Below are 15,189 nucleotides of genomic sequence, written 5' to 3' on the forward strand. Positions count from 1 at the left end.
CAGACATTTATTGGTACCCTTCCCCAGATCTTCATAGACAGGTGTGTGCCTTTCCAAATCATGTCCAATCAATTGAATTTACCACAGGTGGACTCCAATCAAGTTGTAGAAACATCTCAAGAGGATCCATGGAAACAGGATGCACCTGAGGTCAATGTTAAGTCTCATAGAAAATGGTCTGAATACTTATGTAAAACAAGCTATATTTCAGTTTTTTTTATTTTGAATACATTTGCAAAAATGTCAAAAAATATATATTTTTGATTTGTCATTATGGGGTATTGTGATGTCATTATGGGGTATTGTGATGTCATTATGGGGTATTGTGTGTAGATTGATGAGGGGGAAAACAACTATTGAATCCATTTTAGAATAAGGCTGTGATCTCCAAACCCATTTTAGAATAAGGCTGTGATCTCCAAACCCATTTTAGAATAAGGCTGTGATCTCCAAACCCATTTTAGAATAAGGCTGTGATCTCCAAACCCATTTGCATCAAACATTTGAATCTCGGATTATTCAAAGTGATTCAAAGCAGAACTATGCTACCTCAACACACCTGTGCTGTAATTACAAGACAGGAAATAGATGTACAGAACAACACCGAGTACTCATAGATAACGTGTCTCTACATTTTATTATTTTATATTCAGTTCATTCAATTAATGCAACGGTACATCTCAAAATATCAGGGCTCTGTTTCTACACACAATAACAGTATAGCACAAAAGACTGAAACATGAACTTTTCAAATGAAAAAGGATTATAATTAGGATGAAATCAATGTGATCTGCTAATCGTCATTAATATATATATATATATTTAAATGCATATATGATAATCAACCTTTACCCCTGAAAGCCATACTGTACGACAGGGTTTGGCAACTAGACTCAGCCACAAGATGATTTTTGTGGTCCGGGGGCCAGAACATAATTCTAATCATTTGTACACTTCAAATTGACCACAGCTAAGCTCAAAAAGAGATTGTATTTTTCAAATAATTTCAAACCTTGACTTTACCGAGGCACCATTACCTACGTCTCTTTATTTATTCCTGGGAAAACTTGGGAACAGATTTACTGGGACTGAATTTCTGGTGATTTTACAATCTCCTTCGACCGGTTTTGGCCCGCGGGCCGTCTGTTGCCGACTCCGGGTAAAATAGCCTTGTTTGTACTGTCTTACATCCACTTTGCATTACATCTGGTAACGTTAAGTCTGACATCTCCTGCCTACACAGACAGGATAAAGAGCCTAATGTTGTGTCAGCAGAACTATTGAAATGTTACATTTAAGCTATGGAAAGATTATTTCCTCAACGTTTGTAGTAATGCATAATTCTGTCAAGTCTGGCAGATTGCCTACCTACAAAGAGCTGTGTGGGGCTTTGAAGGTAGACTTTCTGTAAGCAAGTGTTGCCTAAACGTTGCAGGATTGTTAGTGCTGCAATGTTACGGCAATCTTTACATTACAGCAATGTTACGTGGAGATGTAGCTTTTTTTGTGGACCATAAAGCAAAAGAACCTGGTTCTGGTTCTCAAAAGCTACCTCTACCTCTACCTCTCACAAGCTTGTGCAATTCAGTGCATCAAGACGCATGTAAATACATGTAGTGTGTGTGTGTGTGTCTGTGTGTATTAGAGTGTGTGTGTGTCTGTGTGTATTAGTGTGTGTGTGTCTGTGTGTATTACAGTGTGTGTGTGTCTGTGTGTGTCTGTGTGTATTAGTGTGTGTATTAGAGTGTGTTTGTGTCTGTGTGTATTAGAGTGTGTGTGTGTGTGTATTAGAGTGTGTGTGTGTCTGTGTGTATTAGAGTGTGTGTGTGTGTGTGTCTGTGTGTATTAGTGTGTGTGTGTATTAGAGTGTGTGTGTATTAGAGTGTGTGTGTGTATTAGTGTGTGTGTGTCTGTGTGTATTAGTGTGTGTGTCTGTGTGTATTAGAGTGTGTGTGTCTGTGTGTATTAGAGTGTGTGTGTATGTGTGTATTAGAGTGTGTGTCTGTGTGTATTAGAGTGTGTGTGTGTCTGTGTGTATTAGAGTGTGTGTGTGTCTGTGTGTATTAGAGTGTGTGTCTGTCTGTGTGTATTAGAGTGTGTGTGTGTCTGTGTGTATTAGAGTGTGTGTCTGTCTGTGTGTATTAGAGTGTGTGTGTGTCTGTGTGTATTAGAGTGTGTGTCTGTCTGTGTGTATTAGAGTGTGTGTGTATATGTGTGTATTAGAGTGTGTGTGTGTCTGTGTGTATTAGAGTGTGTGTGTGTCTGTGTGTATTAGAGTGTGTGTGTGTATGTGTGTATTAGAGTGTGTGTGTGTCTGTGTGTATTAGAGTGTGTGTGTGTCTGTGTGTATTAGAGTGTGTGTGTGTCTGTGTGTATTAGAGTGTGTGTGTGTCTGTGTGTATTAGAGTGTGTGTGTGTCTGTGTGTATTAGAGTGTGTGTGTGTATGTGTGTATTAGAGTGTGTGTGTGTCTGTGTGTATTAGAGTGTGTGTGTGTCTGTGTGTATTAGAGTGTGTGTGTGTCTGTGTGTATTAGAGTGTGTGTGTGTCTGTGTGTATTAGAGTGTGTGTGTGTCTGTGTGTATTAGAGTGTGTGTGTCTGTGTGTATTAGAGTGTGTGTGTGTCTGTGTGTATTAGAGTGTGTGTGTCTGTGTCCTCACAGTCTGTTCTATGAGTTGTTGTTTAATCAGTGTTTAAAGGTCATTCTGCTGTTTGCTGCCTAACAGAAGATGGAAGGGAGTTATATGTGATTGTGTCTCTGTTTAATAATACTGTGAGTTGCCGTGAATTCCTTTTGGACTTTGGGACTGTGAAGAGACCCCTGGTGGCATGTCTTGTTGGGTATGTATGGGGTGTCTGAAGAGACCCCTGGTGGCATGTCTTGTTGGGTATGTATGGGGTGTCTGAAGAGACCCCTGGTGGCATGTCTTGTTGGGTATGTATGGGGTGTCTGAAGAGACCCCTGGTGGCATGTCTTGTTGGGTATGTATGGGGTGTCTGAAGAGACCCCTGGTGGCATGTCTTGTTGGGTACGTATGGGGTGTCTGAAGAGACCCCTGGTGGCATGTCTTGTTGGGTACGTATGGGGTGTCTGAAGAGACCCCTGGTGGCATGTCTTGTTGGGTACGTATGGGGTATCTGAAGAGACCCCTGGTGGCCTGTCTTGTTGGGTATGTATGGGGTGTCTGAAGAGACCCCCGGTGGCATGTCTTGTTGGGTATGTATGGGGTGTCTGAAGAGACCCCTGGTGGCATGTCTTGTTAGGTATGTATGGGGTGTCTGAAGAGACCCCTGGTGGCATGTCTTGTTGGGTATGTATGGGGTGTCTGAAGAGACCCCTGGTGGCATGTCTTGTTGGGTATGTATGGGGTGTCTGAAGAGACCCCTGGTGGCATGTCTTGTTGGGTATGTATGGGGTGTCTGAAGAGACCCCTAGTGGCATATCTTGTTGGGTATGTATGGGGTGTCTGAAGAGACCCCTAGTGGCATATCTTGTTGGGTATGTATGGGGTGTCTGAGCTGAATGTTATTTGATGATGCAGACAATCTGCAGTTTTCATCACAGTAATTGTTTTCTCATAAAAACTAGAAGAAAAGTAGTTAATTTCTCGTTAATCCTCAACCAGGAAAGTTAATGTTAGTTGATGTTGTTAGTTGATGTTGTTGATGTTAGTTGATGTAGTTAATGTTAGTTGATGTTGTTGATGTTGTTGATGTAGTTGATGTTGTTGATGTTAATTGTATATGGGCCTTTAAAGGTGATGCTCTGTTTTGAGCTACAGCTTTTGCTTGGTCTTTCTTTGATACACTTGACCATATTGGCGGACGGTTATCAAGGTCAGACAAGATCAGAGCCTGAACAACTAGTTCAGTTGATCTTTGTGTCAAAAATACAGAACATGTTTTTATAACAAGCTAAGAGTTTAGCTTCCTCAACTTTCTCAATGGGGAAAAACAAGCTAAGAGTTTAGCTTCCTCAACTTTCTCAATGGGGAAAAACAAGCTAAGAGTTTAGCTTCCTCAACTTTCTCAATGGGGAAAAACAAGCTAAGAGTTTAGCTTCCTCAACTTTCTCAATGGGGAAAAACAAGCTAAGAGTTTAGCTTCCTCAACTTTCTCAATGGGGAAAAGGAGGGATACCTAGTCAGTTGTCCAACTGAATGTATTAAACTGAAATGTGTCTTCCGCATTTAACCCAACCACTCTGAATCAGAGAGGTGCTGCCTTAATCGACATCCACGTCTTCCACACCTTTTATGTACAACTCCAGTTTAGGTTTAGGTCTTAGAGAATGTTTTTGAACCAAACACAATGCTTTTAGTTCTATATTTATTAAAAACCAGTTCAGTATTAATGACCCATTCTGATACTAACTGTAACTAGAATTTCAGTGAGCTCACTGGCTTTGGGTGCTGACATGTAGACTGTGGAATCATCAGCATTAGTCATTGTAGCTTAGTGTAAGACCAGTGGCAACTCATTTGTAAGAATAGAGAAGAGGAAGTGCCCAAGTCAACTGCCCTGAGGGACACCGCACTGTACATATCTGATGTTAGAAAAGCTTCCATTGAAGAACACTCTCTGGGTCCTATTGGATAAATAACATTCCAACCCAATGGAATGGAATTTATCCAACATTCTAACCCATTCCAATGGCAGGTGATGTAAAACCATAGCAAGTGAGTTTCTTCAATAAACATCAAAGGCTACAATGAAATCTAACATTTCAGCTCTGACTATTATCTTACTATCCGTTTCTTTTAACCAATCATCAGTCATCTGAGTCAGTGCCGTACAAGTTGAGTGCCCTTCTCTATAGAGGCATGCTGAAAGTCAGGAGTTAACTTGTTCTCTGAAAATGGCATTGTATTTGGTCAAACACAATTGTCTCCATCAGTTTAATAAGAACAGGCAGCAAACTGATTGGTCGGCTGTTAGAGCCAGCAAAGGGTGCTTTACTATTTTTAGGCAGTGGATTTGGTTTAACTTCCTTCCACGCCTGTGGACACACCCACTCCTTTAGGCTTTGGTTAAAGACAGAGCAAATAGGGGTGGCGATACAGTCTGCTACCATTCTATATAGTTCCCCATCATGGTTGTCTATACCTGGTGGTAATACAGTCTGCTACCATTCTCTATAGTTTCCCATCATGGTTGTCTATACCTGGTGGTAATACAGTCTGCTACCATTCTCTATAGTTAACCATCATGGTTGTCTGTACCTATAGGCTTATCATTATATCATTAACACTGGTTTTTCCACCTCTCCAACACTAACTTGACCAAATTGAAAACAGCAAAATCCTTTTTCATTATTAGATATTTTATATAAACATATGATGGTTCACTTGTTCAATGTTTTAATTTCACCTCTGAGTTTTTCCACTTTACTAGTGAAATAGTCATTGAAATGATTGGTTAATATCAAAAGGTTTTGTTATAAATGATCTATAAACTTCAATGAACGATGGAAATGAATTGGGTTTTCTGCCCATGATATAATTTAAGGTTCTCCAAAGCCTTTTCCATTGTGTTTTATGTCATTTATCTTGGTTTGGAAATATCATTTTTATTTATTGATTTTTGTTAAGTTTAGTCACAAAATGCCTCAAGTTACAGAATGTCAACCAATCAGCTGAGCAGCCTGACTTGTAATGTCACCTCTTTTTCATTGTGTCTTTGAACCATACAATTCTTAAATTCATCATCGATCCAGTGGCCCTAACAGTTCTTCCAGATATATACTAACAGGTGCTGGGCAACAACTGGCAGGTATATTTCTACAAATACTTCCAGTACTGCACCTGGGTTCCCTTCCTCATACACACCTGGGTTCCCTTCCTCATACACACCTGGATTCCCTTCCTCATACACACCTGGATTCCCTTCCTCATACACACCTGGATTCCCTTCCTCATACACACCTGGATTCCCTTCCTCATACACACCTGGATTCCCTTCCTCATACACACCTGGATTCCCTTCCTCATACACACCTGGGTTCCCTTCCTCATACACACCTGGGTTCCCTTCCTCATACACACCTGGATTCCCTTCCTCATACACACCTGGATTCCCTTCCTCATACACACCTGGATTCCCTTCCTCATACACACCTGGATTCCCTTCCTCATATACACACCTGGATTCCCTTCCTCATACACACCTGGATTCCCTTCCTCATACACACCTGGATTCCCTTCCTCATACACATCAGACCAACATACATTTTATACATCGTCAACAGAAGAGTCCTAGAAAACATTTTTTTTATGATCTCTTCAAATTGCCAAAAGGCCCAACCTTTGGCATTTTGGCTTTCCTCATTATTGACACAGTGGCACTGTCACTACAACCAACCAATGTTTGAGTCAACAAAAGCAGTTTACTTACTAAAGTGGGCAAAAGCTGAAACACATCTGACAACCACACAGGCTAGGAGCAACATACTGCACACCATTTGGGATTCAATCCAAATCTCAGACTTTGTAGTGAAGCACAAATTGGACGATGACAGTAATAACAACAAGGAAATCCACGTTGACTTGGACAAATTTTTAGACATTCTTTTTTTCCTCACTGCACTTCATCTCTAAGACGGTACTGGCCTGGTCCACTGTCACTGTGCAAATAAACTCAGGGCGTGGGAGAGGGCAAAACCAAGAAGACTCAAAGATTTACCCAGAAATAGAGTTATCCATAGAGATTGGGATTGGAAATTTGGAGCTGAAATGGAGGATAGTTTGCAGAACTCTGTTATGTATATCTACGGCTTGCCCTGATATAAATGAATCAGATCAGACTCTTACATTTTAAACACAAGACATGCTTTCTCTTTCTTTCTCCATTAACTGATGGCAGAATTCTTCAAACGAAGACAGAACTAAACACAGATAGCAATGGAATCCATAACCAGCAAGAGACAGACAGAACTACAATCCATAACCAGGAAGAGACAGGCAGAACTAGAATCCATAACCAGGAAGAGACAGGCAGAACTAGAATCCATAACCAGGAAGAGACAGACAGAACTAGAATCCATAACCAGGAAGAGACAGACTGCAGTAGAATCCATAACCAGGAAGAGACAGACAGAACTAAACACAGATAGCAATGGAATCCATAACCAGGAAGAGACAGACAGAACTAAACACAGATAGCAATGGAATCCATAACCAGGAAGAGACAGGCAGAACTAGAATCCATAACCAGGAAGATACAGACAGAACTAGAATCCATAATCAGGAAGAGACAGACAGAACTAGAATCCATAACCAGGAAGAGACAGACAGAACTAGAATCCATAACCAGGAAGAGAAAGGAGAGCGGAGATATGGGGGAGGAGACATGAGAATGTCCGGAGCATACCAATTATAACATAATTGTTTATGCTAGCTAATCTACTGTATGTCTGTCTAAGATAGAAGCATGTCTTGTCTCTCTTACATTCCCAGGAAATGAACATTCAGAAGGAGTATTTAAACGTGCTACTGCTAATTATCTACATAAGAGGAGACTATTTCATGCAAATATTTGCATGATTGGTTGAGAGACAAATAAACAATCATCCTTCAGGGGTCTCATTGGTCAACAACTTCCTGAAAGTAACCTGATTGGTTGAGTGCAACTCTAACCAGAGTGTTTCTTCCTGGTGGTCTCATCCAATCGTCCACATTGTCAACATTCAGGTCATGTTACCCTGCTCAGACATTGCATGCATCAGCCAATGGTTGTGCCATCATGCCCCAGATTGCTATAACGCATGTTAGGTAAAATACCTATCAAGATCTGGCATGTGTCAGCAATGTCTGAGCAGGGTAACACATCCTCAATGATCTGCTGATAAGAGTTTATAGCACAGGAGGCTGGTGAGGGGAGGACAGCTCATAATAAAGTCCAGAACGGAGCAAATGGAACGGCATCAAACACATGGAAACCATTGAAACCATGGAAACCATTGAAACCATGGAAACCATTGAAACCAGGTGTTTGATGTTGCTGATACCATTCCACTGATTCCACTCCGGTCATTACCAAGAGCCTGTCCTCCCCAATTATGGTGCCACCAACCTCCTGTGGTTTAGACAATGTATCTATCCTCACTACGGCTTCAGATGTATAGATATTACCGCAGGTAAAAGAAGAACGTTCCAGCACTGGCTGTTTCAGGACCTTGTTTCTTTACCATAAATAAAGTATGGAAAGTTTTTCAGTGCAGTCGGTGTACAGTACATGCAGTTATAGTATGAAGTTGATCATTGATAGCAATAAAAAAAAAAGTCTGTGGTCTAGTACGTTAGATGAACAATTCGTCGTCAGAAACATGTTAGAAACATGCTGTACGTAAAAGTCCTTTTGAAGATGTGGCTTCAGAAAGTGCATATGAAGTTGGGCTCCACCCTCTGGTTTCCAGCCCTCAGATTGCAATAATGTAAGACTGAATGAGGTCTTGGGCTATTTCCGTTGTCGGAAAAGCTACCCCACTTCCTGTTTTTTTATTTAACCTTTATTAAACTAGGCAAGTCAGTTAAGAACAAATTCTTATTTTACAATGACGTCCTACCCCAGTCAAACCCTCCCCTAACCCGGACGACGCTGGGCCAATTGTGTGCCGTCCTATGGGAATCCCGATCACGGCCGGTTGTAATACAGCCCGGGATTGAACCAGGGTCTGTAGTGACGCCTCTAGCACTGAGCTGCAGTGCCTTAGACCACTGCGCAGAGACAGAGACAGCTTGTGAGAAAGCGGTAGGAAATTAAACTGTGTGTGGCATGACAGGGAGTTTTGAGAAGGTATCAAGAAAGTATGAAGAGAGATTAAGTATAACATGAAGGAAAAATAAATTGCGAGTGTGTGAGAAAGAGATATATAGAGAGAGAATTTGAGAGTGAGGTTGAGAGAGTGTGAGAGTGAGAGTGTGAGAGAGAGAGAGAGAGAGAGTGTGAGAGTGTGAGAGTGTGAGAGAGAGAGAGTGTGAGAGAGTGTGAGAGAGAGAGAGAGAGAGAGTGAGTGTGACAGAGAGAGAGACAGATATGAAGAGGTATAATCAGTCAGAGACGGTAGGGGAAGTGGAGGAAGGTTGAAGGAGATTCATCAAGGAACCGTTAAAAGACAGCCTGGCAGCAAACGTTTCTTAAATCTCACTGTGACATTTAAAGGGCATTGGGTAACAACACCTTTCCAATGCCCTCTACCTTAAACCCCCCTTAAGGAATATAATTATCGTCTTGTTCTAGAACAGAATGTGAGTCCTGGAACCCCAGGGGACTTGACTGAACCCCAGGGGACTTGACTGAACCCCAGGGGACTTGACTGAACCCCAAGGGACTTGACTGAACCCCAGGGGACATGACTGAAGCCCAGGGGACATGACTGAACCCCAGGGGACTTGACTGAACCCCAGGGGACTTGACTGAACCCCAGGGGACTTGACTGAACCCCAGGGGACTTGACTGAACCCCAAGGGACTTGACTGAACCCCAGGGGACTTGACTGAACCCCAAGGGACTTGACTGAACCCCAGGGGACATGACTGAACCCCAGGCGACATGACTGAACCCCAGGCGACATGACTGAACTCCAGGGGACATGACTGAACCCCAGGGGACATGACTGAATCCCAGGGGACATGACTGAACCCCGGGGGACATGACTGAACCCCAGGGGACATGACTGAACCGCCCCAGGGGACATGACTGAACCGGCAAGGTGTTCCAACCCCACGAAACACTGTTCCTAATCCAGTGGACCAAATAGGACCCCCATGGTGAATTTGAAAAACAAAAACCTTTGAATATTAGTTGACCGCCAATTACCCTTGTAAAGCTAAAGTTACCCACACAGTCCAGGGAGAAGGGAAAGGGGGAAACCACTGGGTGATGGTGAAGACAAAGTAGGATACAGTACTAGTGAATGTTACAGAGTGACTACAAATGAAAACAATACATGAAAACACACGCTACTTTTTTATATTACGTGAGTGGTATCCTCTCTAACCTCCATAAACGATATGCGCTGCATTGTTCAAGTGATGAAATAAATTAAGTCAATTAATCTACGAGCTGACTGGCCTACGTCTGGAAATAAAATCAGAGCTCTTTATCAAATCAGGTCCCACATCAGTGACACTTTAGATGTCTTTTAGAGAGGAATACTTTCTCCAACTGGTCTCCCTGGGGTTTGTAGATGCTGTTGGCGCACCAGGAGAACCAGGCGATGATGGAGGCGATGGAGGCCTGGAGGACCAGCATCACCCCGTAGGTGGAGGCTAAGGTGGGGCCGGGGAGGTGTGGAGGGGTGGCTGGGGGCACCACCAGGACTGGGTGGAGGAGTATAGCCCTCACCTCCCCGTTGATCATATGAAGTTCATCGAGAATGGACAGGAAGGTGCAGACGTGGAACCACTGGTGACTATGCCCCCAGATATCAAACCTACCCGGTGACAGTCGTTCAGGGATCTTGCTAATGTTGAACATGGCTGACACCACCAGCCAGAAGCAGTGTCGGCAGAAGAACTGGGCCATGGAGGCGGAGGAGGAGAAGGAGGAGGAGGTCGGCAGGTAGGGGGAGGAGTGGAGGAGGCGGTAGAAGATGGGCGTGGAGGCCACGAGGAAGGGCAGAAGGAATACCAGGGTACGTATGATGTAGCGGTAGGTCCTCCAGCGCTGGCGGGTGTTGCAGCAGGCCAAGACACAGATGATGGCCACCAGGCAGGAGCTGGGGATGTACAAGGTCTCGAAAAACACGCTGAACTCTGGCATGGCCGAGGACAATGATGACGATGATGAAGAAGGGTCCTGGTGGGTGTTGTTGTGTCTCCCAATCCCCAATTCCAGGATCCCCGCTCTGGGGTGAATATAGTAGTAATAGGCCAACGAAGACCCGACGGTGTAAGCACTGATGGTTCCATAATCCACAAAAAAGCACACCTCTCTTATGACCAGAGACATGGAGTTGAGGAGGTGAGCCATGCTGCTAGCCATCAGCAGGCACAACACCCCCATGAAGTAGTTCCACAGCGGGTAGAAGAAAGGGTCGGAGGTGGGCGGAGCGCCTTCCAAACCGAACGGCTCCTGGAAGTAGAAGGCAAAGATGAAGACTGGCAGGAAATGGGTCCAGAAGTTGCCGGTCTCATTGGTGGGCTGAAAGGCCGAGAGCAGGCATTGGGCGAGGCTGTAGTTGGGGAAGCGGTAACCGGACAGTATGAAGCTCTCAGTGATGCGGGCTGGGACATCCGCGTGCCGCAGCAGGGGTGGCAGCAATTGGCCGCAATTCAAGAACATGATTGGACGAGGAGGAGGACGGACTGTTTGATAATTGCTTGGCTCCAATAAATCTCTGTTGAGAGGTTGAACACGCTCTACTTGCTCGGTCCTTAAAAGCACTTGTTGTTTTGTCGTCATTGCCATAATAACGCCCTCAGATCCTCTTGGCTGATATGTTTTTATTGATCTAGCTGTCAATCACAGCAAGGTCCTCTTGATTATTGACAGACAGCATCTGATGTCATAATTATAAATCATCCCCGATGATTTCCTGTCAATTCCTTTCTCATTGTCAAAAATTCCCTTCTCATGCAAACCTTTGATCTCAATAACAGTGTCAAAACCAAATGCAAGTTTCATCAAGTGTAATCCTTATAGCACCATTAATGAAAATGGTTTTCATGAGCATGAAATTCCCTGAGTCAGTAGAATTATTATTCCCACGTGAAATTTTAAAAGAAATGTCAGGTGTTATACAGGAAATGACAGAGGTAGCCTATGCAGGAAATATCCAGTGCTTCAGAGGGACACTCGTGATAATTATGTCTCCTCTCAGTTGTTTCTTGACCCCCAGGTAAATCCAAAAGATTAGACACATCCAGCAATCAAGACCTTGATATAGGCTATCATTGCCTAATACACATTCGCTCAGCCTTTATAATAACGCATCGTTTCCGTTATTCCTCGGCAAAACTGAGTGAAAGGTACAGGAAGAAGACAAAAAATACGTCTCACTTCACGTCCTTCAAGGTTCAATGGAGTTCAACGTCAATTGTTGTCTTTCAAAGCCAAAAGACAGGTTCCGGTACTCGAAATGTCATCCTTCTGAAACTAGGTCAGGTGGGTCATGCTGGGGTAGGCGGGGCTATCAGAGGAACTTCACACGGTTGAGCGCACTATTTATTATTCACGGTCTTTAGTCCAGAATTCTCCTCCCGGTTTCATTTGATCAATGTCGCCATTGGTGCCAAATAAATCCCCCGGAGAATGTAGAGAGAAACGGGATGTTACCGTAACTCTAGCCCTTGAAACAAGGTCACTCACGTCCGTTCAAATATGCAGGTTTGTCTTACCTAATGGGAAAATAGTTCACACATGAATGGAGCCGTGTTCGTGTAAATTCGTGTTAATCTATTCTGCCATTTGTTTTTGTTTTCCAGTATGAAGATCTTCCGTTATAACCCAATTCGTTTCAAGTGGCTCCGACGCCGACCGGACAGCTTTTCCATTCCGTGAGCCGGTACTGACAGCTTGTAAATTCTGTAGGTCATGTGACTATCTCAACGAATACTTTTTTGACTTTCCCGTTCGTCCTTCGCAGTCCTTGATAAAGACGAACAGAGCGAGAGAAAACAGGGGATTGTTACAGAGTATAGCGTCAACATGCGTAGCGGTAGGCTGCTAAAAGGCTACCTTCCTCTTCCGTTACTCAAGACGGTCCGGTTGTTGTGATGTTTGTTTCTCCGTGGTTGTAGACTCTGAACAGTCTGTGTCGCTATCTGTTTAGAATGCGCCGTACAACCTGCTCAGATAATGCATTGTGCTGGTGCCGGTTGGAGGTGAATAGCCTCTCTCTCGCTCGCTCTCTCTCTCTCTCTCTCTCTCTCTCTCTCTCTCTCTCTCTCTCTGCGCCACACAGTTGTTCAGTGACACGCACTAGGCTACATAAGCAGGCAGCCGACAAAAAAAAAAAGCGTTTGCATGTTTTTAACTATAAATAAAAGCTCTGACGTCATTCAAATGAAATAGACTCCTTTCCATTATACGACATTATGACGTCACTCGCCGTTGCGCGCGACTCTTGGCTGCAGTCAGAAAGCCATCGCCATCTGTGCCCGTTCAACAAAGCCTACGTTTACGTTTTTATAACTTCTTGGGGGGGGTTCTCATAACTTACAATTATGTTTTGATTCTTGCTTGAACAGTCGCTAAGATTATATTTGGTTGTGATCTTTGCAAAATTACTTGTTTTGGATGCATCAGTTGTTAACTAGAATGCTAACGCTCATTGACAGGCTGTAGCAAAAGAGGAATTTTACTGGTTGAAGTTGAAGTGTTTTAAAAACAAAAAGTATAATGCAGTTGATTTGTGATGATGACACAAACATTATATCAAGCAGAATATTAATACGAGCCTTAAAATCCAATTATAATGCACTCATAAGAAACATGTCAATATAGGTGTTTTTTGCTGGCGTTCTATAAGAACTCACGTGGCCTAACCCAAAGGATTCATGAAGTAAAGCCTGAAACATTGGAATCATAGCTGAGTGATAGACTCTCTGATTGTAACAAGCAAACAGTTGAAATAATTATCTTACTTTGTAGCCCCACACTGTAAACAGCGGAAAAAAACAGAATGCATTGCAACAATATAATCCAGAAAACAGTTCTCACTAACATCATCAAAGTAATTCAATTAGACGTGACATGGTTTCAACTTATAAGTCATTCTCTAGTGGGACAAGACAAGTGGGTGACCTCTTGGGGATAATGCAACTACATAGTCCCATACCCATCTCCACTAGCTGAGGACTCCACTGTGACATCATCATCTCCACTAGCTGAGGACTCCACTGTGACATCATCATCTCCACTAGCTGAGGACTCCACTGTGACATCATCAACTCCATAGCCCCCTACCCATCTCCACTAGCTGAGGACTCCACTGTGACATCATCAACTCCATAGCCCCCTACCCACCTCCACTAGCTGAGGACTCCACTGTGACATCATCATCTCCACTAGCTGAGGACTCCACTGTGACATCATCATCTCCACTAGCTGAGGACTCCACTGTGACATCATCATCTCCACTAGCTGAGGACTCCACTGTGACATCATCATCTCCACTAGCTGAGGACTCCACTGTGACATCATCAACTCCATAGCCCCCTACCCATCTCCACTAGCTGAGGACTCCACTGTGACATCATCAACTCCATAGTCCCCTACCCATCTCCACTAGTTGAGGACTCCACTGTGACATCATCATCTCCACTAGCTGAGGACTCCACTGTGACATCATCATCTCCACTAGTTGAGGACTCCACTGTGACATCATCAACTCCATAGCCCCCTACCCACCTTCACTAGTTGAGGACTCCACTGTGACATCATCAACTCCATAGCCCCTACCCACCTCCACTAGTTGAGGACTCCACTGTGACATCATCATCTCCACTAGTTGAGGACTCCACTGTGACATCATCATCTCCACTAGCAGAGGACTCCACTGTGACATCATCTCCACTAGTTGAGGACTCCACTGTGACATCATCATCTCCACTAGCTGAGTACTCCACTGTGACATCATCAACTCCATAGCCCCCTACCCATCTCCACTAGTTGAGGACTCCACTGTGACATCATCAACTCCATAGCCCCCTACCCATTTCCACTAGTTGAGGACTCCACTATGACATCATCATCTCCACTAGCTGAGGACTCCACTGTGACATCATCATCTCCACTAGCTGAGTACTCCACTGTGACATCATCATCTCCACTAGTTGAGGACTCCACTGTGACATCATCATCTCCACTAGCTGAGTACTCCACTGTGACATCATCAACTCCATAGCCCCCTACCCACCTCCACTAGTTGAGGACTCCACTGTGACATCATCTCCACTAGTTGAGGACTCCACTGTGACATCATCATCTCCACTAGCTGAGGACTCCACTGTGACATCATCAACTCCATAGCCCCCTACCCATCTCCACTAGCTGAGGACTCCACTGTGACATCATCAACTCCATAGCCCCCTACCCACCTCCACTAGCTGAGGACTCCACTGTGACATCATCAACTCCATAGCCCCCTACCCACCTCCACTAGTTGAGGACTCCACTGTGACATCATCAACTCCATAGCCCCCTACCCATCTCCACTAGTTGAGGACTCCACTGTGACATCATCAA

The 15,189-nt window shown here is 43.9% G+C and overlaps 1 protein-coding gene across 1 annotated transcript; it reads right to left on the reverse strand.

The window, feature by feature from the left end:
• Positions 1-8,633: 8,633 nt before the first annotated feature.
• On the reverse strand, positions 8,634-12,942 carry paqr9 (progestin and adipoQ receptor family member 9). Its single transcript, XM_020491722.2, has one exon. The coding sequence runs from the start codon at positions 11,407-11,409 to the stop codon at positions 10,120-10,122; it is 1,290 nt and encodes a 429-aa protein (XP_020347311.1). The 5' UTR covers positions 11,410-12,942; the 3' UTR covers positions 8,634-10,119.
• Positions 12,943-15,189: the final 2,247 nt, after the last annotated feature.

The sequence above is a fragment of the Oncorhynchus kisutch genome, linkage group LG9, assembly GCF_002021735.2.
Source record: "Oncorhynchus kisutch isolate 150728-3 linkage group LG9, Okis_V2, whole genome shotgun sequence".
Classification (NCBI taxonomy): Eukaryota; Metazoa; Chordata; class Actinopteri; order Salmoniformes; family Salmonidae; genus Oncorhynchus; species Oncorhynchus kisutch.

Coding starts and splice junctions, on each gene's coding strand:
- paqr9 (XM_020491722.2), bottom strand. CDS start 11,409: ATGGCAATGACGACAAAACAACAAGTGCTTTTAAGGACCGAGCAAGTA.